The 23390-nt window shown below is 56.6% G+C and overlaps 2 protein-coding genes across 2 annotated transcripts in view; one reads left to right on the forward strand and one right to left on the reverse strand.

Annotated features, from left to right (window-relative positions):
- Positions 1-23390, reverse strand: part of LOC138061812 (coiled-coil domain-containing protein 81-like) — a 96095-nt gene that overhangs the window by 22126 nt on the left and 50579 nt on the right. The gene's annotated exons all lie outside the window — the stretch shown is intronic.
- On the forward strand, positions 15163-21645 carry LOC138061816 (uncharacterized). The gene is made up of 9 exons (XM_068915840.1): positions 15163-15413; positions 15857-15942; positions 17262-17362; positions 17780-17897; positions 18104-18204; positions 19398-19515; positions 19757-19871; positions 20818-20892; positions 21530-21645. Exons 1-8 carry the CDS (start codon positions 15321-15323, stop codon positions 20866-20868), a joined length of 783 nt encoding a protein of 260 aa, XP_068771941.1. The 5' UTR covers positions 15163-15320; the 3' UTR covers positions 20869-20892; positions 21530-21645.

Genomic DNA, 23390 nt, shown 5'->3' on the forward strand with positions numbered 1-23390 from the left:
AATGAGAAGAACTGTGCCCTACACATAGAATATTCTCTGTGAACTAAGAATCCTCTACCTAACTGTAACTAACTGCCAACAACTACACACTAAAAATAGGCTAACCAACCCTACACTAAGAAATCTTACTACTAAGAACCTTAATGCTCCTAGAGTAACCCTAATGCTAAATACTATAATAATCCTACTCCTAAAAAATCTATCCTATAACCTAACCTGTAGCCTAAACAGAGCTGTGACAGGGTGGTGGGAGCTGTTCCCGGGTGCTGTCTCCGTCCCGCAGTGGAGGTGGAGGGGAGTCGTGGGAGGGATATGTCCCCGCGGTGGGCCCTGTCTCTGTCGGGCAGATGTTGATGCCCGGCAGCCCAGGGTGGTCCAGGAGGTGACGGGCGGCCCGGTGATCCTCGGCCTGCCCCGGCTGGTGGTCAGCGGGGGGCCTCCTGCCGGGCTAGCACCTCCTCCTCCTCTTTGGCCCCTGGGGCAGGTCCACGAGGCACAGGGCAAGCTGCCCCTCTGCGGGGTCCACCTCCATGGGCTCCTCCTCCTCCTCCACGGGCTCCGAGGCGGCTGGGGCACTCTGGAGGAGGGCGGCGCGGCGGTCCCAGACGGTGGCACCCACCTTCCTCTTGATGCGCAGCGCCGCCTTCCTCCTGGCCCACAGTCGCTCCGGCTGGCTCATGGCAGGCAGGAGTGGAGAGCGCGATCCCGGGTCGTGTCCCACCACCGGCCTCTTGACAGCTCTGGGACAGTGGCGCTGAGGTCACTGTTGACACGGGGAGGCCGTGGTGACGGCACACCTGACCCGCTCCCCAGTTGTGGGGGCCCTACCTGGCTGTGCCCCGCAGGGGGATGGTGGGGGCTGGAGGGTGCCCCCGTGGGCAGGGGACCATGGGGCTGCAGGCTGCTCTCCTTGGCCTCCTTTGCGTGGGCCCTCAAGCTTACTTGTGGGAAGAGCTGCTCTTGCGCCAGGGAGGTGGTCTTGGCCTCCCCGCGGGGGCTGTGTGCTCCAGCCCCTTTGCGGCCTGGGCCCCCTCTGCCAGAGTCGCTCCCGGCTGTCCCTGCCTGTGCTGGAGCGCTGGGGAGCCCCTGCTGGGACCAAGCCCTGCTGGCACGGTCTCCTCAGTGCCCAGCAGAGGGGCAGCCCCACTGCCCTCGACCTGCTGGCTGCACGCCCAGGCCACCCGGGAGGTGGCTCTCCTTCCTGCAGTGCGTTTTCCCACCACTCTTTCTTCTGACTTCCCCTTCCCACCAGCTTCTTGGGAATGGTTCCGGGCAGCACAAGACTTTCCTTCCCTTCATGACTGCTCAGCCTCTTCAGGAACCTCCCCTGTCGGATGCTGCCTGTTCTGCAGGAAACCCTTGGAGCTGTTAAAACACCAGTTGTTGTCAGGAGCAGCTTTTCAGGAGCAGCAGGAGTGTTCCGGAGGAGGAAAGGCAGGCCCTCCCTGGCTGTCTTTGCTGCTGAGTTTGTAGCCATCTGGTGCAGCACTGCAGCTGGGTGAGCGGTCTCACCCTAGCCCACGTTCGCCAAGGATGCTGCTGCTGCGTGACCACAGGCAGAGCCTGAGTTCCTCCAGCTTGTTTCCAGGCTGTGTGCATTGGAGTGCAGAGACTTGTGGCAGGTGTGCTTTTGCCCTCTTTGGTCCTTCCCTCGCATTTATTGCTATGGCCTGACGTAGCAGTTGTGAAAGACCAGGGCCTGTGCGTGCCATGCCTGTGTGGTTCCCCCGGCCACTGTAGACAACCTCCTGCCTGGGAGCAGCTAGCTGCTGCTGGGCCCAGCTCTGCTGGGGGGCTTGTGTGACTCTCTGGAAGGGGATTGGGCACCGAAGCCTGGGCTGTGGCAGGGGGCAGGGGCTGTCTGAGAGCCCTCAGGTGAGCCCGAGTGGTGCTTTCAGGCAGTGTTGCAGCAGGGTGGGTGCAGAAAGGCCTGGAGCCATGAGAACCCCATTGGCTAGTCAGAGTCAGGGCAGCAGGTGCAGCGTGCAAGGAAGAGAGCAGCTGCTTTCTGTGCCGCTTCTGCGCAGTGCTGTTCTCCCCTCTTGGGAAGAGGGAGGGCTCTGGGCCTGGCTGGGGAAACTGATGGGGAAGGGAGATGGGTGTTAGCTGCTGTTGTGCTGTGCTGCAGTAGCGCAGCATTCAGTCGTTTGGAGGAACATGTGAATAGTGGACTTCTTGTTGTCCAGCTTGAAGTCATGGGCCTGAACAAGCTGTCCTCTCTGGGAAAGGGGAGAAAAGAGGGCTGTGAAAAGAACAGGGCCTGGGTTTACATGTGTATTCAGCAGGCATTCACCAAAGGGAAATGATGCTTAACCAACCTGACAGCCTTCTCTGATGGGACAACTGGCTGGCTAGCTGAGGGCAGAGCAGTGGATGTTGTCCAGCTGGACTTCAGCAAGGCTTTTGACGCTGTCTCCCACAACATCCTCCTAGGTAAGCTCAGGACGTGTGGAACGGATGAGTGGCTGGTGAGGTGGACTGAGAGCTGGCTGAATGGCAAAGCTCAGAGGGCTGTCACAGAATCACAGAATCACAGAATCGTTTAGGTTGGAAGGGACCTCTGGAGATCATCTCGTCCAACCTCCCTGCTCAAGCAGGGTCACCTAGAGCATATTGCCCAGGATCACATCCAGACGGGTTTTGAATATCTCCAGCGAAGGAGACTCCACCACCCCTCTGGGCAACCTGTTCCAATGCTCTGTCACCCTCACAGTGAAGAAGTTTTTTCTCAGGTTCAGATGGAACTTCCTGTGGTTCAGTTTCTGCCCATTGCCTCTTGTCCTGTTGCTGGGCACCACGGAGAAGAGGCTGGCCTCATCCTCTTGACACTCCCCCTTCAGATACTTGTACACGTTGATGAGATCCCCTCTCAATCTTCTCTTCTCCAGGCTGAACAGGCCCAGCTCTTGCAGTCTTTCTTCATAGGAGAGATGCTCCAGCCCTCTAATCATCTTGGTAGCCCTCCGCTGGACTCTCTCCAGGAGTGCCATGTCTCTCTTGTACTGGGGAGCCCAGAACTGGACACAGTACTCCAGGTGAGGCCTCACCAGGGCTGAATAGAGGGGCAGGATCACCTCCCTCGACCTGCTGGCAACACTCTGCCTAATGCACCCTAGGATCCCATTGGCCTTCTTGGCCACAAGGGCACACTGCTGGCTCATGTTTAACTTGTTGTCCACCAGCACTCCCAGGTCCTTCTCGGCAGAGCTACTTTCCAACAGGTCAGTCCCCAGCCTGTACTGGTGCATGGGATTATTCCTGCCTAGGTGCAGGACCTTGCACTTGCCTTTGTTGAACTTCATGAGGTTCCTCTCCGCCCAGCTCTCCAGCCTGTCCAGGTCCCTCTGAATGGCAGCACAGTCTTCTGGTGTGTCAGCCACTCCCCCCAGTTTAGTATCATCAGCAAACTTGCTGAGGGTGCACTCTGTCCCTTCCTCCAGGTCATTGAGGAATACATTGAACAAGACTGGACCCAGGACTGACCCCTGGGGGACACCACTAGCCACAGGCCTCCAACTTGACTCTGCGCCATTCACCACAACCCTCTGAGCTCGGCCATCCAGCCAGTTCTCAATCCACCTCACCGTCCACTCATCTAGCCCACACTTCCTGAGCTTACCTAGGAGGATGTGATGGGAGACAGTGTCAAAAGCCTTGCTGAAGTCCAGGTAGACAGCATCCACTGCTCTGCCCTCATCTACCCAGCCAGTCATTCTGTCATAGAAGGCTATCAGATTGGTCAAGCATGATTTCCCTTTGGTGAATCCATGCTGACTACTCCTGATCACCTTCTTGTCCTCCAGATGCTTAGTGATGACCTCCAGGATGAGCTGTTCCATCACCTTTCCCGGGATGGAGGTGAGGCTGACAGGCCTGTAGTTTCCTGGCTCCTCCTTCTTGCCCTTTTTGAAGACTGGCGTGACATTGGCTTTCTTCCAGTCCTCAGGCACCTCTCCTGATCTCCAGGACCTTTCAAAGATGATGGAGAGAGGCCTAGCGATAACATCCGCCAGCTCCCTCAGCACTCGTGGGTGCATCCCATCGGGGCCCATGGATTTGTGGATGTCAAGTTTGGACAAAAGATCTCTAACCCGATCCTCCTCAACCAAGGGAGAGTCTTCCTTTCTCCAGCCTTCCTCTCTTGTCTCCAAGGTCTGGAATTCCTCAGGACTGGCCTTAGCAGTGAAGACAGAAGCAAAGAAGGCATTCAATAACTCTGCCTTCTCTGTATCCTTTGTCACCAGGGCACCCGCCCCTTTCAGCAGCGGGCCCACGTTTTCCCTAGTCTTCCTTTTGCTATTGATGTATTTGAAGAAGGCCTTCTTGTTGTCCTTGACATCCCTTGCCAGATTTAATTCCAACTGGGCCTTAGCCTTCCTTGTCGCATCCCTGCACGCTCTGACAACGTCCCTGTATTCCTCCCAAGTGGCCTGTCCCCTTTTCCACATTCTGTAGACTTCCTTCTTCTGCTGGAGTTTGGCCAGGAGTTCCTTGCTCATCCATGCAGGTCTCCTGCCCGCTTTGCTGAACTTCTTCCTCAGAGGGATGCACTGATCCTGAGCCTGGAGGAAGTGACGCTTGAATATTAACCAGCTCTCTTGGACCCCTCTTCCTTCTAGGGCCCTACCCCAGGAGATTCCCCTAAGTAGGTCCCCGAAGAGGCCAAAGTCAGCTCTCCTGAAGTCCAGCGTTGCAATCCTACTCATTGCCCTGCTCCCTCCTCGCAGGATCCTGAACTCCACCATCTCATGGTCACTGCAGCCAAGGCTGCCCCCAACCTTCACATCTCCAACTAGACCTTCTTTGTTCGTTAGTACAAGGTCTAGCATTGCACCTCTCCTTGTTGGCGTCTCCACCACCTGGGTCAAGAAATTATCATCAATGCTCTGCAGGAACCTCTTTGACTGTTTGTGCCTAGCTGTGCTGTCTTCCCAACAGATGTCAGGGTGGTTGAAGTCTCCCATGAGAACCAGGGCCTGTGATCGTGAGGCTACTTCCAGCTGTCTGTAGAAGGCCTCATCGACGACTTCCTCCTGATCAGGTGGCCTGTAGTAAACCCCCACAACAGTGTCACCCATGTTACCCTGCCCTTTAATCCTTACCCATAGGCTCTCAACTTGCTCTTCATCCACCCCGAGGCAGAGCTCCATACATTCTAGTTGCTCCCTCACATAAAGAGCAACTCCACCACCTCGCCTTCCTGGCCTGTCTTTCCTAAAAAGCACATAGCCATCCATGACAGCATCCCAGTCATGTGAACTATCCCACCATGTCTCTGTCACTGCAATGAGATCATGACCCTGCGACCGCACACAGATCTCTAACTCTTCCTGCTTATTCCCCATGCTGCGTGCATTGGTATACAGGCATTTGAGAGAGCCAGTCAAGCACACAGGCTTCCCAGAAGAGGTGCAAGAGGATCCTCCATAGCCATGTTGCATGCTGTCTCCCCTGGTTGTATGCACCCGCTGGAGGCATCCTGACTTGAACGGTCATCAATGGCGCAGAGTCAAGTTGGAGGCCTGTAGCTAGTGGTGTCCCCCAGGGGTCAATGCTGCACCCAGTATTGTTTAACTTGCACATCAGTGACTTGGATGTAGGGACAGAGTGCACCCTCAGCAAGTTGGCTGATGATACTAAACTGGGAGGAGTGGCTGACACAGCAGAAGGCTGTGCTGCCATTCAGAGGGACCTGGACATGCTGGAGAGATGGGTGGAGAGGAACCTCATGAAATGCAAGAACGGCAAGTGCAGGGTCCTGCAGCTAGGGAGGAAACACCCCATGGTCCAGTAGAGGCTGGGGGCTGACCTGCTGGAAGGTAGCTCTGCGGAGAAGGGCCTGGGGGAGTCCTGGTGGAGAACAAGTTGAGCACTAGCCAGCACTGTGCCCTTGTGGGCAGGAAGGCCAATGCTGTCCTGGTTCGCATTAGGCAGAGTGTTGCCAGCAGGTCGAGGGAGGTAATCCTCCCCCTCTCCTCAGCCCTGGTGAGGCCTCAGCTTCTCCCCAGCAGAAGAGAGACATGGAGCTCCTGAAGCGAGTCCAGCAGTTGATGAAGGGACTGGCGTGTCTCTGCTATGAGGAAAGGCTGAGGGAGCTGGGCCTCTGCAGCCTGGAGAAGAGAAGACTGAGCAGGGAGCAGGGAGCAGTGGGCATAAGTATCGGAAGGGAAGGTGTCAAGAGGATGGGGCCAGACTCTTCTCCGCGGTGTGCAGCGATAGGATGAGACCTGAAATGCACAAACGGAAATGCAGGCAGTTCTGTCTGAACAGGAGGAAAATCTTCTTGACTGGGAGGGTGACTGAGCACTGGCACAGGTTGCCCAGAGAGGTTCTGGAGTCTCCTTCCCTGGAGAGATTCAGAAGCCGCCTGGACGCAGTCCTGGGCAATGTGCTCTAGGTGCCCCTGCTTGAGCAGGGGGTTTGGACTAGATGATCTCCAGGGGGCCCTTCCAGCCTCAACCAGTCTGTGGTTCTGTGCTTCTGTGATAGGTAGAGTTGTAGCGCTTTCTTGGTAGCTTCCTTTTGTCCTGCATTTGCTAAGGAGGAAGGTAAGTGGGTGGCCAGGAATGGGCACTGTCCCTGCTAGAGGAAGGAAAAGGAGGTGAGCAGAGCCCTGCATGGAGAGCGTTTTCAAGTGCTCTACAGGTTAGAGCCTGTTTTTTCAGTGTGTTTCCAATATTCCTCGACACCAGTGTCCTTACTGCTTTCTGCCAGGCCCTTGCCTAAACCTAGATGGTAAAGCCAGAGCGTAATTCTCTCACTGAGGTGTGCACTGCTGTTGGAGGTGGAGGTGTCTAAGCCTAGGTTCATATTTCCTTGCTTCTGCCTTCTGTCCCTCTGTGTTTCTTGGCTGTGGCTGCTGTAGAAAGTCCAAGGTTTCCCCGCTTGTTTCTGAATGAGGAAGAGGAAATGGCTCTTGCTGTGTGACTGAGCTACTTCTCACTCGCCAAGGGTTTGACAAAGAAGGACAGAACAAGAGTCTCATGGATGGTGAATGCTTTCCTAAAGCTGGAGAAAGGTGCGCGTCTGTTGAAGAGCGAGTCTTGTTACCATAGCCAGGTAGTGAAACTGTAGTTATCCCTGAGTGTGCTGTTGAGAAGACGGAACTGTACTTGCTCTCTGCTGGCAGGCTGCTGCTGGCAAGTTGTGACTGAAGACAGCTCGATGGAGACTTATGTTGTGCTAAAAGCTGACCTGGAGGAGATGGCCATTTGTTGCCCTCCGGAGTTTTACCTTCTGCTACACCAGACCATGCCGAATGCCAATATATTTGTATAGGAATAGAACTATAGGAAATAGTTGTAGTCGATAAGAGGGGGCCTTTGGGTACGAGGTGAGTCCCGCCTGGGTGTCCGAGCCATACATCCAGCAACGTCCCATGAGCAACCCCTCCGTGTGGTCCCCAGGGCTCCCTGTGCAGTTTGGAGTGCAAATCCTTTATTAAATCTATCCTGTTTAACCCCTCGCGACCCTTGAGTGTTTGTCTGCGCTGGTATCCGACCCTCCCTTTCCTGCCTTGCGGACACCTTTGGTGTAGTCAGCAGGATACTGCTGTGTCCAGCGACTTGGGCCGTTGGAAAGTGCTCCTGAAGCTGCTAAGGACGCTCGCCAGCTGACCCCAGAGGTTGCAAATGCAACCGCGGCTCAAGCTGAGAAGCTGGAGCACCCATGTGCCTACTGCAACCATGGATCGAGCTGAGAAGCTCGAGCACCAATGTGCTGCTTGTGGCTGCCTGCATTGCACATCGCTGGTGGTGACAGAGGGGGCGGCGAGATGTCTGTCCCCTGGTGGTGCGGGCACTGGTGCAAAAAGCAGATGGGGATCCAGAAACCTGGGGTGGCAATATGTGGGACCCTGACAAGGCCCACAGTTCAGAGTCAGACACAGAGCCTGAGAGGAAGGTAGCTGCCCGGCTGGTGGCAGAGCAGCAGCTTACCGGAGCAAATGCAGCCAACTGGCAAGGGCCCACAACTGTTTGCAATTGTAAAGCATGAGAGGTGCAGGATATGCAGGGTGCTACAGGTAGCAGCCCTGTGAAGGGTTCTTTGAGTGCCTGTTAAGGTTGTGGGGTGATGGGGCAGATGCCTTTTACTTTACTAGAGAGGAGCTTGATAGGCTGGGGGCTCTGCCCCAGGATCCTAGGCTGTGCAACACCCTCCATACCCCACAGCAGCAAAACTGAAGCGTTTCCCCCTCCCTAATGGACTGGGTGCTGGGTGCAGCACGTTTAACTTGGCCGACTGCCACAGGCATTGATGGCTGGCTCACCAAGTGGACTACTATTGCAGCAGGCATAAACTAGCTGTGACAGTTCGGAATGTTGTCTGGCATTTATTCCGCCGAGTTGACTGGATTGGATCCCCACGAGCAAAACCTTAGGTCCAAAGTCAGGTGCTGTGAAACAACCTTTTGAAGCGATGGTGCTCCCTGTTTTGGGGGGTGAGGGACGGGGGCCGGTGACCGTGGGGGAAGTGGCAGTGCCGCTGTCTCTGCTAGCAGCGGTGTCCTCTGTGAGCAGAGATGGGAAGTCAGGAAAGAGGCAGGTAAACATGAAACAGAGACAGGGCGAGTTGCGGCACTATGTTCCGAGACCTGCTGCAAGCCGGCATACCATGGTGGGAGGTGGACGGCGAGCGGAGGTGGACAAAGCTGCTCGAGCAGTAGCTGCAGCTTCAGCCAGAGCAGCATGCACAGCCCTCGAGGGTGGGGGAGCACAGCAGGCAGCCTGGAGAGGGCGGCGGGGACCAGCAGCACCCACTGCCCGGCCAGCAGTGTGCATGGAGGGGGATCTGCCAGTGGCACAAATGGGGCCAGGCAGCATTGCACCCGCTTAGCTCCACAGCAGTTGCGGACCCAAAAGGGGTATATCCGCAGAGGACAAAAGCCTGGGGAGGTGTGGCAAGTTGATTATATTGGACCCTTCTTGGAAAGCCAGCAGCATAGATATGTCCTGACCACTGGAGAAACCTGCTCTGGTCTCTTGTACACCCACTCTTGCTCTGCAGCTACCCAGCCTCACACCATTAAAGTGTTAGAAGATGTGATTGGGTTACGTGGCTGCTGGTGGAAATCCAAAGGGATCGGGGCCCTCCTTTAACAGGGAACGGCATTCAAAATTGGGCTGGAGAGCAAGGACTAGCCTGGACCTATCACATATCCCATAGTGTCAAGAGGATGAGGCCAGTCTCTTCTCCATGGTGCCCAGCAACAGGACAAGAGGCAATGGGCAGAAACTGAACCACAGGCAGTTCCATCTGAACCTGAGAAAAAATTTCTTGACTATGAGGGTGACAGAGCATTGGAACAGGTTGCCCAGAGAGGTAGTGGAGTCTCCTTCCCTGGAGATATTCAAAACCCGTCTGGATGTGATCCTGGGCAATATGCTTTAGAGGACCCTGCTTGAGCAGGGAGGTTGGAATAGATGATTTCCAGAGGTCCCTTCCAACCTAAACGATTCTGTGATTCTGTGTGATACCCCACCACCCGCAAGGGGCAAATGAACAGACTGCTCAGAGAGCAACTGTGCCAACTGTCCCCTCCTGGTACCCTCAGGGGTTGGAGTAAAAACATTTGTCAGGCAGCTGCCTGCCTCAGGGACCGCCCACCACATGGCTCTACCCAATATGCTCAAATGTGCCAAGGGGGCCACAGGTGCTTAGAGTGCACCGGCTGCGCCCCCCAAGCCTACCACCCCATGCAAGCCATGCCCGGGAGTTCAGGGTTGGCTCTGTGATTGCCACGCAAAGAAATAACCCTGGAACCAGGCAGCTGTCACCTTGTGAGCATGGGGATGGCGGTCGCCATACATAAAGGGTAGTATGGTTGCTTGGTGCCCTGCAATAGTGTAGCTGTCCAGGGGGGTGGATATCATTGCAGGGGGTCATTGACTTGAATTAGCTTGAGGTGGTGAAGGTTGCGATCCATTACACTGGTTCCTAAGCCCTGTGAAGTACACAGGGAGACCAAATAGCCCAACGGATGTATGAGCGGATAGGGGTCCTCACAATCCCGGAAGGAGATTCCTTGCAGCCCACCCAGCAGCCAGGTGGTTTGGGGTCTACAGGGTGTGCTGTGTGGGTGCCTGATCTGACTAAACCCGGACAGTCGGGAGGGGAAATCATTGCATCAAACCCAACGTCTACAAGCTAATGAGCCTACTCCAAGTACTGCACGACGGAAAGTGCAAAGAATCAGCGTGGGACAACCCCTGGCAGTGACTGTCGTCACGGCTGTCAAATTTTGCACTATGGGGAAAGCGCATTGTACTCCTGGCCTATATGTTATAATGTACTCTATAGATGTAGTACAACGTAGCTGCTTGTACTCCTCAGCTGTTAATTAAGGTAATGAGTGAAAGGCAGGTACGCACCTTGTCCACAGTTCCCAGAGCTCCCCACGCAGTTTGGAGGGTAAATTCTTTCTTAAATCTGTGCTGCTTAACCCCTCGTGAACCTTGACTGTCTCTCTACGCCAGTATCCGACCCTCCCTTTCCCACCTTGCAGTCACACCATGGGATTCGAGGGTAAATTCTTTCTTAAATCTATGCTGCTTAACCCCTCATGAACCTTGACAGTCTCTCTACGCCAGTATCCGACCCTCCCTTTCCCACCTTGCAGTCACACCACGGGATTCTTCCAGGCAGGTCCCTGGAGAGGCCCAAGTCTGCTCTCCTCAAGTGCAGGGTTGTGATCCTGCTTTTTTGCCGTGCTCCCTCCTCTCAGTATCCTGAACCCCATCCACCATCTCATGGCCACTGCAGCCAAGGTTGCCCTTGACCTTCCCATCCCCAACGAGCCCTTCACTGTTGGTAAGTGCAAGGTCAAGCAGAGCCGCTCTCCCCAGGGGCTCCTTTCTCAACTTGTATCAGGAGGTTGTCATTGATGGTCTCCAGGGACGGCCTGGGCTTGCTTGTGCCCTGCGGTGCTGTCCCTCCAGCAGCTATTGGGGTGGGAATGAGGGCGGGAAGAGTATAATCTCCTTTTTCAGACCAGTTGCTGTGGCTGAAAGTCAAACAAGAGAAAGGCATGAGGAAACCACGTTCCTGAGGAAAGAATGGATCCAATTTAAAGGGGTCTTCATCTCCAAACAAGAGAAGCCCGGTTTCCCTTGCTGAGGATGGCCATTCCCCCTATGCTGAAGAGTGACCGCTATTAGCAGAGCACCAGCAGACAATGCCACGCCTGGGTATGCAGCATAGCCAGCCTGTGAATGGGACTGTGTAGCTGCAAAAGATAAGACTGTGAGTAGCAGCAAAAGGAAGCTTTTGACACTGGCTCTCCTAACATCCTCACAAGCAAGCTGATGAAGTACAGGCTAGCTGAGCAGACAGTGAGGTGGCCTGAAAACTGGCTGAGCAGCCAAGCTCAGAAGGTTGTCATCAGTAGCACAGCGTCTTAGCTGGAGGCCAGTGACTAGCGGTGCACCCCAACACTGGCTCCAATGCTGTTTAACTTACTCATCAATGACCTGGATGAGGGGACAGAGTGGCTGATGCTCCCAAAGTGGCAGGAGTGGCCATGCTGCTGCTGTGAACCATCCTGCAGTTGCTGCCAGCTCACTCCTGAGATTCTGCATGTTAGAGCATTTCTCCGGAATGCCTCCTTCTTTCCTGCGCAGCTTCTTGGGTGAGGAGGGTGGTGTGCAGTGAGAGAAAAGAAGTGTCTGTGTGTGTGTGTGAGTGCGTGTATGTGTGTGCGTGTAGAGGAAGGACGTTGTTCCCGGTTGTTCTCTCTCCTGCTGTCCATCAAAGGACAAGCTGGAACTCTTAGTCATGTAGACAAATAGACACAGAATTTGTTTTTTTAAGTTATCTCCTCTTCAAGTGGCATTTGCCTGGCCGGAAGGCAACCTGTGCTGCCTGGGCTTTTGGGATCCAAAGTAGGCCCGGGCTTGTGGTAAATAAGAGTTTCTCTGTTGTAGGTCCCACCTCTGACCTCTACCCTTTGGGGCACTTGCGTCCTTGTGCCCCAGAGCCAGTGCCCTGTCTTCAGTAGTGACCTGTAGCTGATGCCCAGGGAAGGTGTGAGAGAAGCAAGGAAAGCCGAGAATGATGATTTTTTTTTCCCCTCTGACACACTGTCCTTATTTGCAGCACTTTGCGGTTATGGGAGCTGGGCCATGAAGCCGTGTCTGAACCATCGCGGTACCCATTTGTTGGTCCCCCTTGAACCCATGTCTATGTTTGCAACCCGCAAGCATTCAGATGCCCCATGTGATGCCTGTGAGGGAGGACTTGAAGGCCGATGCTGGCGCTGATCCTTGCTGGCTTAGCAAAGAGCTCCCTGGGGCAGGGGGTGGTGGGGTGGGGGCAGCACCCTAAACCACCCAGGGCAGCTGCCCTCACTGCTGTAGGGCCCACACCAGCAAGGTCTGGGGGTGGGATCCCTGCAGCCCCTCTGTGACACGCTCTGTGACACAGTCTGAGGTCACTGTGGCATATCCCACCTCACAGTGACACCTCCCCTCTGCCCAGGGTGTGCCCAGCCCTCCCCACACTGCGCTGGAGTGCCGAGGAGGAGGAGGCAGCGGAGGAGGAGAGTGGAGGAGAAGTTTCCAGGCGGGAACTACAGGCACAACCATGCAGTTCCCGTTTGTGAAGCTGCCAGCGCTCAGGCTACTCAGCCTTGATGGTGAGGCCTTAGGGGCTCTTCCAGGAGCGCGATCGTGTAGGACACCAACTCCCAAACCAGCGTTGTGTGGGGAGGGCTGGTGGCTGCCATGGGAGCCTGCCTGAGTGCCCCGTGCGGATCAGGGATCGAGGTGGCCCCCCAGGACTCCTGGGTGCAGGGCCTGGCTCTGCCCCTGCCCTCCTGGTTCCCCAGGCAGGAGTCCCGGCCACTGAGGGTCACTGCTTGCCTCACAGGGCCACTGGCCACCCGCAGTCGTGGCTGGGCCAAGGAGCTGGAGGTGCTCAGGTGGCCGTGAGCAGCCTGTGGAAGCAGGCACCGAATACGGGGGAGCTGGGCCCTGTGGGGAGACCCCTGGGGATGCTCTTGGTGCCCAAGGCTGCTGTGGAGCACAGCACTGTCCTCTGGCCGTGGGGAAATCCATGGCCACCTTTCCCCAGAGAGAGGGGCTGCCCTTGGAGACCAGCACCTGAAAGCGGGAGGCAAGGGGACTCCTGTCTGAAGAAGGCGGAGGGGTTGTGCACCTCTCTTGGGGCTTGGGAGACCGCCTCAAACGCCCGCGCTGGAAATCAGCCGCTTCCCTTTCACTTTCTGCCTGGCTTCTCTTCTGGGAGTCCAGTCACTGCTTGGAGCTGGGGCACACCCTCCCCCTGCAGATGTGAGATGGTGGCATGGCCTTGTCCAAAACCCTTCCGCTGTCTCTCTTTGAGCTCCAGCCCTCTCCTGTGCTCGCTCTGCGGCCAGAGGCAGCCAAAACCTGGCCTCTGCAGCCCGTCCTGCGTGTGCTTATTCTGCTGCATGCGTGATTACACCTGCATCTGTCACTGTCCTGGCTGGGTACGTGCCGAACGTGGTGAGCTGGCTGGCTCAGAGCCTGATGTGTGTTTCCCTTGCTTTTCAGAGGTCGTGAGAATCTGGGAGAGCGTGTCGGAGTACATGCTACAGCAGATTGTGCTGAACAAGGTGGGTTGTCATCCTGCTCCTCCCCTCTGGCCGGGATGCTTTCAGCAGCGCTGGCAGCCCCGGGCCCCATGCACAGTGGCGCTGTGCATCCCCTCCTTGGGAAGAAGAGAGAAGGTCCCCAAAGTGCACAAGGGTGTGACAGAGCAGCTCCTTTGTCCACTGGTCCAAAGGGTCCAGGGCAGCTGTGGGAGAAGAGAGGCTTCACCCCTTTCTGGGGCATTTGCAGTCCTCACTGCTGCAAAGGAAAGACCAAGCACAAAGCCTGGGTCGCTCCGCAGGGCTGACTCCACTGCAGGCCACCCCTTGGCCCTTACGTAGCCGAGAAGGTCTCTTCCCTCAGGAACGTTTGTTCAGCTTTTACTTTGCATACCATTGAGAGGGTGCAGAGGAGGGAGAGGACAAAATCTGGCCTTCTCCCAAAGGCGTCTTCTCCAAAGCTTTCCAAGTGCCCCTCCAGCCCCCTTGTTCCTCCAGAGGAACAAGGCACCATCTCCTGAGGAACAAGGCACCATCTTCTGGCCCTGCTGACTCCTCAGTCCATTTGCCCACCTGAAAGCACTTTGTTCCTTTTTTCTCGCTGGGTGCCAGGGCGTGGCCCTCGATGTGCTTGGCATTTTCTATGTCCTGAGGAAGCACTGCAGTGAGGTGAACAGGGAGGTGATTATCCCGCGCTTTCACCTGTCTCCGAGAGTTGCACAGACTCATGGGCTCAGCTATGTCAACAGAGACATTCCTGGTAAGGCGGCAGAGCAAAGCCGTTGCTTCCCCTTGGGACATGTCTGGGGTGGGAGCTGAACGCAATGCAGAACTGACGGAGAGGCATCGCAAATTCCTCCCAAAGGGCCTGAGAGCAACTTCACCTTGTCCCAGCCCAACTGTTGCCCACCACGTAGTGACCTCTCGAGAGGGCGTTGGGGTATTCTTTTGTTTACTAGCACTGCATGCACGTAGACTGTCTGCCCCTGTCCTGCTTTGGAGCTGCCTCCATACCAGTCACTCTTAGGCCATGTTGGATGACTGCAGTCTGACGGAAATGTTTTGGAGCGGTTGTTTCTACCCCAGCTGAGAGGAAAGCAGTGCTGCCCCTGCAGACTGCACCAGAGCTTGTGCAGGCAAACGCCAGTGTTGCTGCTGGCTCTCACAGCCTCCTGCCAGTTCCAAGGGGGTGTAAGTCAGCTGTAAGGCGCCTTGCACCCGAGCTGGGAGCAAGAGTGTGTGCAAAGCCCCTCCCTGGCCAGATTTCCCTGGGCCTTCTGCTCCCTGCTGCCATGGCTGTGGCTGTAGTTAGACTTGGTTGATGGCTGTGTGCCACAGAGGCCTTGCGTTGGAGTGTGCAGGGGTTGTGAGCGGGGTCAGCCAAAGCTGGCACATCTGACGGTCAGCTCCGTGGGGACGGGCTGGTGGTGGCCAGACTAACCCTGAGGGCTGCTGTGCAGTCTTCTACGCATGCAGCGTGGGCCCAGCAGCCTCCCTGTGGCCATGGGAGCTGGCCACGTCTCCCCTTGTCCCCAGCTGTATTTCAGCTGCTCCCTACCCAACTGGCTTCCTCTTTTGCTGTTTCCTAGACGATCTTGAAATTGTCCCCCTGGACTATGCTCTGCTGTCATCAGCGACGTCCCTTCCCGAGAAGCTAGTGAAGGAGTGCGTGAATGACATTGTGGTGCTGTTCAGCTGGGGCGCGGGACTCGGAGAGGATTACGACCTTGTTTTCAAGGGCATCGGTCTTCTGATGAGCCGAAACAAGAGCCTCACAATGAGATATTCCAAGGAGTTTCTCCTTGCCGTGGATGGCCCTGGAATTGTATTGAAAAGTCTCCTCTCTGTAAGTTGAGATTTGTCTCCCGGGCTCCCGAGAGTCCTTCCAAGCTCCTCTCAGAGGACTCTCAAGGTGATGTCTCTCGACCTGCTGCGGAGCACTTGGGAGAGACGTGACCTAGAGCAATGCAAGCTCCCTGTAGAGCTCCTTGCTCTTTGCCTTTGGTGCTCTCGGCAGCGTAGCAGAAGCTGGGAAGAGCTGTCTGCGGTGAAGCCCAAGCTCTTTGCAGCCTAGCGTCCTGTTCCCAAAGGCCTGGGGAAAGAGGCTAGTTTCCTGCACAGCTGCGCAGCTTCTCTCCATTGCAATGCAGGGCTCCTGTTTGTGAAAGACATCCCTGGGGCAGAGTTTCCCTGAGGCAGCCTCTCTCACCCTCAGAAAGCTTTGTGGCCTTTGTGAGTAATGCGATCCCTTCCTTGGCCTCACCTCCCGTGTCTCTGTCCTTTTTGCAGAACCCAAGCACAGAATATTGGGTGTTATCAGGCAAAGACGCTGCTGCGTTTCCTGTGCGTCCTGGGGGGATCCGTGTGCTGCCAACGTGAGTATGTTTGCTTGTGTAGCCCGTGGCTGAGCAAGCGAGCAGCTTCTCAGCTCCTGCTTGGTGGTGCTGCATTGCCAGAGCTTGCCCGCTCGTGAGCTCGTTCAAGACTAGCTGGTCCAACGGAAGGGCTCCCAGCCTGACCTATGCAGGTCCCGTGTGGGGCATTGCCCTGTCTGTTGGGAGACTCCAGGGAAGGAAAGGTGTCCTAAAGGCCACCTTCTGGGAGCAAGGCGGAGAGGAAGAGGAGGGACTTCTTGGCCCAGTGGGAGGCTGTGTCTAGCAGGGCTCTGCAGAGCTCGGTCCTGGCACAGTGTCCTGCGCACTGCTGAGCAGCACATCCCCTGACGACCCGAGGGTACAGAGCGGCCTCTTTACAAGCACTACAGCGTGAATCTGGGAGGGTGTGCCAGCGAGCTGGAGGGCAAGATGTGAATTCACACATGGATGGATCTAGGCACACTGGAGCAAAGGAGAGTACTCTGCTCTCTGTGGCCTCTGTGGAGGCGAGAGGAGAGAGCGTCAGAAGTGGCAGCCAGGAGGACTTGTGTTAGCATACCCTTGCTCCCGGGAAGGCAAGCAAAGCACTGGGACCAGCCCCTGGCAACTGCTCGGCCCATCGAGGCAGGAGCTCTTGGCTGTGTCATGTGCTTGCCTGAAATGGGCCTCCACGGTGTTGAAGCATCTGCACCTTCTGCTCTGGAACAGTAGAGTCCGTGCAGGACTCTCATCCCTCTCTGAGCCTGCATGCTCCGCGCAAGTGGCAAAGGCAACGTGGAGTCCTTTCTCACAGCTGGGGTCTTCTTGTTTCTAGGTTTGAGATTAAGCCAGGGCCTGGGGGAAAAGCCAAAGAGCCTGGCCCCGAGGGATCCAAGCAGAGAGAAGGTAAAGGACCGTGCAACTCCCAAGGCAGGACCGAGCAGGTCTGCACACCCTCTTGCTGGAGAGCTCCCAAGCATGCTGTTCTGACGAGGTTTCTTGGTGCACAGTTACAGGGAGTGCTCCGCAGCAGCCTCACCACCGTCGAAAGAGGCGTTCTCCAGGCCAGGCCAAAGGGGCCAAGGAAGGAAAAGGGCAGCAGGGCAGCAGAAAGAAGCCTCTTGACAAGTGAGGCTCTTGGGGAAGTGGAGGAGGGCAACGGGAGGGTCCCGTCCTTGTGGGAGGCAGAGGTTTCCGTTGCACACGCTGTCTGCATTAGCTCTGAAGGGCTCTTAACGCCTCTCCCAAAGGCTGGTGTTTTCTGGCTGGACAGCAAGTGTACAGCAGGTCCTTGTGCGACTTTGTTGTCAGCTCCATGTTCTTGTTCATCTTCTTCCCAGGGAAGATTTTAGCCCCCTCTTATCCAGCATGAGAGGAAATCTGCAGTCGGCTACAGAGGACAAGCTGGGAGAAGACCTGGCTAGAGAGAGAAAGCAAGAAGGTAAAGTAGTGGAGGATTCCTGGCACAGGCTTGCAGGTTCCTCCTGCATCCTTACTGCCAGGGAATTAAAGGCAAAGTCACAAAGTGAAGCCTGGGACAGGAAACGGCCCCTCCTGTGGCTCTGTTTGGTGGCAGCCGTTACCCTTCAGGGGCTCGTAATGGCAGCCTGGTGCTCCAAGTTGCAGCTGATCTGCTGAAGGACACTGCCCCACTGCACTCCATTCCCTCGCCTGTAGTGCCAAGGGCTCTTTCCTTCCAGCACTGACAGAAAGTGCAGCGGGGAAACGGGACTCCGAGGGAATCGGGACTACTGCCCCAGACAGTTCCCTACCAGGACGGAGCAGCCCTGCAAGTGCTTCTTGCCTGAGCTGCCTCAAAGAGGCTCTTGTGAAGAGCTGTCTCATGTCACACCTGCAGGGAGTCCTGCTGAGAAGCGCCTCCTTGCTCGAAGGAGGCTTTCGCCCGTGAAGCTACCTGGGCTCAGAATGGACGCCAGCGCGGCTCAGCAAGGCCTGGGCATGCAGCGCCCTGAGAGGTGAGGCGTGTGGAGAATGGGGCTGGGGCAGCGATGCGCTCTTGTCCTTGTGGCAGTGAGAGATTTCCGTTGGACACATTGCTCTCAAAGGCCCTTCACGTGTGTCCCACGGGTGGGCACTGTCTTGCTGGAGGGAGAGTAGGCGGCAAGGTTTTTTGAGACTCTCGTGTCATCTTCTTTTTTTTTTGTGATGTTTTCGTTTCCAGATCTGAGCTTGCACTAGCACACTCGGCCACTGAGGGCTCCTTCAAGGCTCTCCAGGAACAACAGCTCATAGGAGGCATGCCGAAGGAGAGTGAGAAAGGAGGTACAGTAATGGATGAGTCTTGAGACAGGCTTGCGGGTCACCTCTATGTCCTTACTGCCAGGGAATTAAAGGCACAGTCACAAAGTGAGGCCTGGGATAGGAAACGGCCCCTCCTGTGGCTCTGTTTGGTGGCAGCCGTTACCCTTCAGGGGCTTGTAATGGAAGGAGACCTCAGGGCAGCCTGGTGCTCCAAGCTGCAGCTGATCTGCTGAAGGACACTGCCCCACTGCACTCCATTCCCTCGCCTGTAGTGCCAAGGGCTCTTTCCTTCCAGTGCTGACAGAAAGTGCAGCGGGGAAACAGGACTCCGAGGGAATCGGGACTACTGCCCCAGACAGTTCCCTACCAGGACGGAGCAGCCCTGCAAGTGCTTCTTGCCTGAGCTGCCTCAAAGAGGCTCTTGTGAAGAGCTGTCTCATGTCACACCTGCAGGGAGTCCTACTGAGAAGCGCCTCCTTGCTCGAAGAAGGCTTTCGCCCATGAAGTTACCTGGATTGCAAGAAGACACCCGTATTGGTCAGCAAGGCCTGGGCATGCAGCCCCCCGAGAGGTGAGGCGTGTGGAGAATGGGGCTGGGGCAGTGCTGTGCCCTGGTCTTTCTGCCATTTTGATGTTTGCATTGAGTACATTGCCTGCATTAGCTCCGAAACGCTCTTCACGTATGTCCCAAAGGCAGGCACTGTCTTGCTGGAGGGCAAGTGGGCGGCAAGGCTTTTTGAGACGCTCGTGTCATCTTCTTTTTTGGTGGTGTTCTTGTTTCCAGATGTGAACTTGCACGAGCACACTTGGCCACTGAGGCCCCCTTCAAGGCTCTCCAGCAACAACAGCTCAAAGGAGGCATGTCAAAGGAGAGTGAGAAAGGAGGTACAGTAATGGATGAGTCCTGAGACAGGCTTGTAGGTTTCCCCTGGGTCCTTATTGCCAGGGAATTAAAGGCAAAGTTACTCTGTGATGCTTGGGATAGGAAAGTGCCCCTCCTGTGGCGCTGCTTGCTGCTTGGGAAAGCCAATGTGCTCTTTCCTTCCAGCACTGTCAGAAAGGATGTGAGTCTTGCGGGGAAACGGGACTCCAAGGGAATCAGAATTACTGCCACAGACTGTTTCCTACCAGGACGGAGCAGCCCTGCAAGTGCTTCTTGCCTGAGCTGCCTCAAAGAGGCTCTTCTGAAGAGCTGTCTCATGTCACACCTGCAGGGAGTCCTGCTGAGAAGCGCCTCCTTGCTCGAAGGAGGCTTTCGCCCGTGAAGTTACCTGGGCTCAGAATGGACACCAGCGTGGCTCAGCAAGGCCTGGGCATGCAGCCCCCCGAGAGGTGAGGCGTGTGGAGAATGGGGCTGAGGCAGTGGTGTGCTCTGCTCCTTGTGGCAGTGAGATGTGCCAAAGCTCAGGGCATCTCTTGCTCTGGGGATGCTAATGCAACTTGTCAAACACACCCACATCTGCTGCAGAACCACCTGCTGCTGCAGAACCACCTTCTGCCCAGCTTGAGAGCACAGGGGGCAGAGCACACTCATGCTGTGCTGCTACAGACTCTGCCTGCTCTGTATTCTTAGGGTGCTACCAGCAACTGAGGGGAGAGCCTCGAAAAAAGATAAGAGCAAAACAGCTCAGCCAGGCAGCCACAAAGCGGAAAGCCCTGTTTGCAAAGGGTATCGCACCACAGGGCAGGTACGTGATCTGGCCCCATGTCACCACTGTGTCCTAGGGCACTGTGGAAACGTGGCGCCCTGTGGATACAGCTTCCCCCAAGAGCCCTTGCTAGGTGTTGACCTGCACATTCCGTGGCTTCTTGTGGATCTTGCTGCAGAAGACACAAGTTACTCTTGAGTCCCTCCTCACACCACTGTCTCCGGGCTGCTGCCCCTGGAAAGGGGAAAAGTTAGGCTTCCCCAGGAGAGAAAAGAGACTGGTGCTTTCTAGGGCCTTGGTCATAGCAGGAGGGCTTTTCAGGGCTGGCATTAGGCCCAGGCTATTGCTGTGAGCAAGGCTGAGGGCAAGGGGCAGGAAAACTGCCAGCGGCTGCGATTCCTGCTGCCTGCTGGGCCTGTCTCTGCCCTCCAGAAAGTCTGCCTCCTCTGCATGCAGCAGGAGGAATGACGCCTCCAGGCAGCATGGTGGGAAGAGCTGGAGAGGCAAGAAAGGGCCGAGTGTGCAGAGCAGCAGGCCTGCCTCCCAGGCGTGGGGCAGGTGACTTGTCTTTGCAGTTCAGCTGCTCATTCCCATGATGGGAGACTTTGTCAGTGAAAACTACGGGACCCAAAGAGCAATCTGCTGTGCTGCGGGCACATGGTCCTGACGCCTGCCTCGAGCTCCAGGACACCCCCCGCCCAGGGTGCCTGCCCTTTGAGGTGGGACACGAGCTCTGCTCATTTTTAACCGATGCCTCAGGGCATGCTGCCCACCCCCCGACATGAAAGGTAATGCCATCTTCCTGGGCTTCAGTGGCTGAAGGATGAAGCCTTTCTGGTTCCCGTGCTCGGGAAGAGCAGGCGAGGACTGAGTATGCTGAGAAAGGCTGCAGAGTGCCCGGGTGCCTTGCATGCTGTGCAGGGAGGGATACTTCCTTCAGTGGCACCTCAAGCTACTACACACACTTTTCTCCCTTGTGCAACAGAGGAGACACCGAGCTCCACTGGAAGGCATGGGGAAAGGAGCCAAAGCGTAAACCGGCGCAGCTCTCCCTGCAGCAGTAAGTGTGCACAGCCCCAGCGTGGACAGGCGCAGCTTAACGCCGGGGATCCAGGAGCGGGTCAAAGATCCCGGCCCAGAGCCATGGGGCTGCATAGGACATCCTCTGATTTCTCCTGGCCAGGGAATGCCCCACATTAGCCCTTGACTGCGAGTTCCCCTCCAGAGCCCCAAGCGACTGCTTTGGGCTTGGCCTGAGTTGAGGACTGGGGGTGCAGATGGGACTGTGGGGGTGCAGGGCTGGGCTGGGCTGGGCACAAAGGGTCTCAGCAGGGCTGAGAGTGACCTTGTCCCTGCCGTTGCAGCCACAAGTCCCTGTAAGCAAGGCAGAGCCACCGTCGGCTAGAGGTGGCTAAAGCCTGGTGGCAGAAGCCAAAGAACAGGGGAGAGCAAAACCCCTGCAAGGCTCACAGCGAGGAGCAGCTGCTCTGGTGCTTATGTCTGAGCAGGTCTGGGGCTTTTCCTGCCTGTGCTGCCCTGCCTTCCCCGGCCTGCAGCCCTGGGGACACCGGGGCTGTCACTGGCACCACCACCGCAGAGACGGGGCATGTTTGAGCTTGGCCGTGAACCAGGCACCCTGACACCCAAGGGGACGTCCCTACACCTAACACTGAACACCTCTCCTTTGGCCTCCCTAGCACCAGCAAGAAGAGGCCCTTGCAGCCCCGGAGGGGAAATCACTAGCAACTGCTGCTGTGTGAAGGGGAGACCAGCCTCTGCAGGGAATAAAAAGGCAGGTGCTGCTCTGAAGCCTGTGAGAGATGCCAGAGTGATTTTTAGGGGCAGAAGGGAATAACGTGCACACACACCACACTGCGTGCCTCCCCACCACAGCGTGCATCGACAGGGCATGGCATGTATATATGGCCCACATGTGCACGTCATGTGCACATCAACAGCACATGCAGCGCGGCATAGGCATGTACACAGCCTGCGGTGTGTGCACAGACCCCACTGTGGGCACATGCACACTGCAGGTCGCGTAGGGTGTGGGCAGGGAGGCATAGCCCTGTGCCCTGCCCTGCTTGTGCAGCAGCTGAACTTGTACAATGTCAAGGGCCCTCCACCTGCACTGCCGGGGCCGGTCCCTCAGGACACCACAGGTTGCCTCTCACTTGCAACGGGGTCACCTGGGACTTCCACACCCTGCCGCTGCTGGGAGGGCTTTTGCCCTTGTGTCCAGACTGCTCTTATATGGGAGGGGGGCAGGAGGAAGGGTGGGATGTCTCCTAAGCTGGAAGAAGATCCATCTGTTTCCCAGCCCTGCTAGACGACTTCTCTACGAGCTGCCCCAAGAGTGGAGGGGACTGACTGGCCAGCAGCTCTGCAGCAAAGGCCCTGGGGCTCCCGGTGGGCAGCCCGGGGAGGTGCGCACTCTGAGCCCACACCACAACCCTGCTGCCATGGGCCCAAGGGCAGCATGATGGGCTCTGCAGCCCAGTTACCTCTGGGTGATTTTCCTGGACAACTTCTCCCTCCTGCAAAGACTCTGCAAGCAGAGTCCACACCCAAAGGACAAAGGAGTCCTCTTGGGCAAGCCATGCAATAGGTAGCTGTGAGTAGCACGCAGCTTAGCTCGGCCTCCATATGCTTGCGGAGAGGGTGAGGCAGCTGGGCGTGGGCGAGGGGTGCTTTACTGGTCAGCTGCCTGGGCAAGGCTTGGCCTCTCACCCTCCTTGGCACAGGCTGATCCTCCACACTGCTGACACCTGCTGCCTGGCCTCTCTCAACTCCATTTCCAGCCATTATTCACCTCCGTTTCTAGCTCTTTGCGCTCCGGCATCACTCCTGCACGTGCCCCGAGCTGCCCAGGCCAAGCAGCTGGGAACAGAGCTCTCGCTTCAGCTCTGCCTTCAGCCTGGCACAGCTGTAGAGCAGGCCTGCAGCACGCCCACTGCGCTGAACTCAGAACCATCCCAACAAGCAGAGCCACTTTCCATTAGAAATGACTGCAGCAAAAGCGGTGGGAGGACAAAACCGCCTGCAGTCAGCTCCAGCAGGCACTGCCCTCTGGCGAGGAAATGGGAGCAGCCGGAAAAACCCCCAGGCTGCCTGCAGTGCTCCCTCGGTGCTAATCAGAGCTACCTGCAAGGCAGAGTAAAGCCCACTCCTCCCCTCCGCCCAGCAAAGGGTAGAGGGAAATCCACCTTGACTCACATCGCTGGCAGGTTAGGGAGGATAGCACAAGACTAGCGTAGACTAGCTGAGGTTGGAGGTACATCACCTGGTCCAACCCCCCCGGCTCAACTAGGGTCTCCTAGAGCAGGTTGCCCAGGACTGTGTCCAGACAGCAGGTCAGCCCCCTGCCTGTACTGGTCCAGGGGGCTATTCCTGCCCAGCCGGAGCACTTTGCACTTCCCTTTGTTGAACGTCATGAGGTTCTTCTTGGTGCATTTCTCCAGTCTGCCAAGGGGCCTCCGAATGGCAGCCCAGCCTCCTGGTATATCAGCAACGCCTCTCAGTTTTGTGTCACCTGCAAACTTGCTGAGGATGCCTTCA

Source organism: Struthio camelus, chromosome 21 (genome assembly GCF_040807025.1).
Source record: "Struthio camelus isolate bStrCam1 chromosome 21, bStrCam1.hap1, whole genome shotgun sequence".
NCBI lineage: Eukaryota > Metazoa > Chordata > Aves > Struthioniformes > Struthionidae > Struthio > Struthio camelus.

Excerpts from the sequence above, each read along its gene's own strand:
- LOC138061816 (XM_068915840.1), top strand. The coding sequence starts at position 15,321 with ATGAGCCGAAACAAGAGCCTCACAATGAGATATTCCAAGGAGTTTCTC. Across the intron at positions 17,898-18,103 it reads GGCATGCAGCGCCCTGAGAG|ATCTGAGCTTGCACTAGCAC; the intron begins GTGAGGCGTGTG and ends TTTCGTTTCCAG. Across the intron at positions 19,516-19,756 it reads GGCATGCAGCCCCCCGAGAG|GGTGCTACCAGCAACTGAGG; the intron begins GTGAGGCGTGTG and ends CTGTATTCTTAG.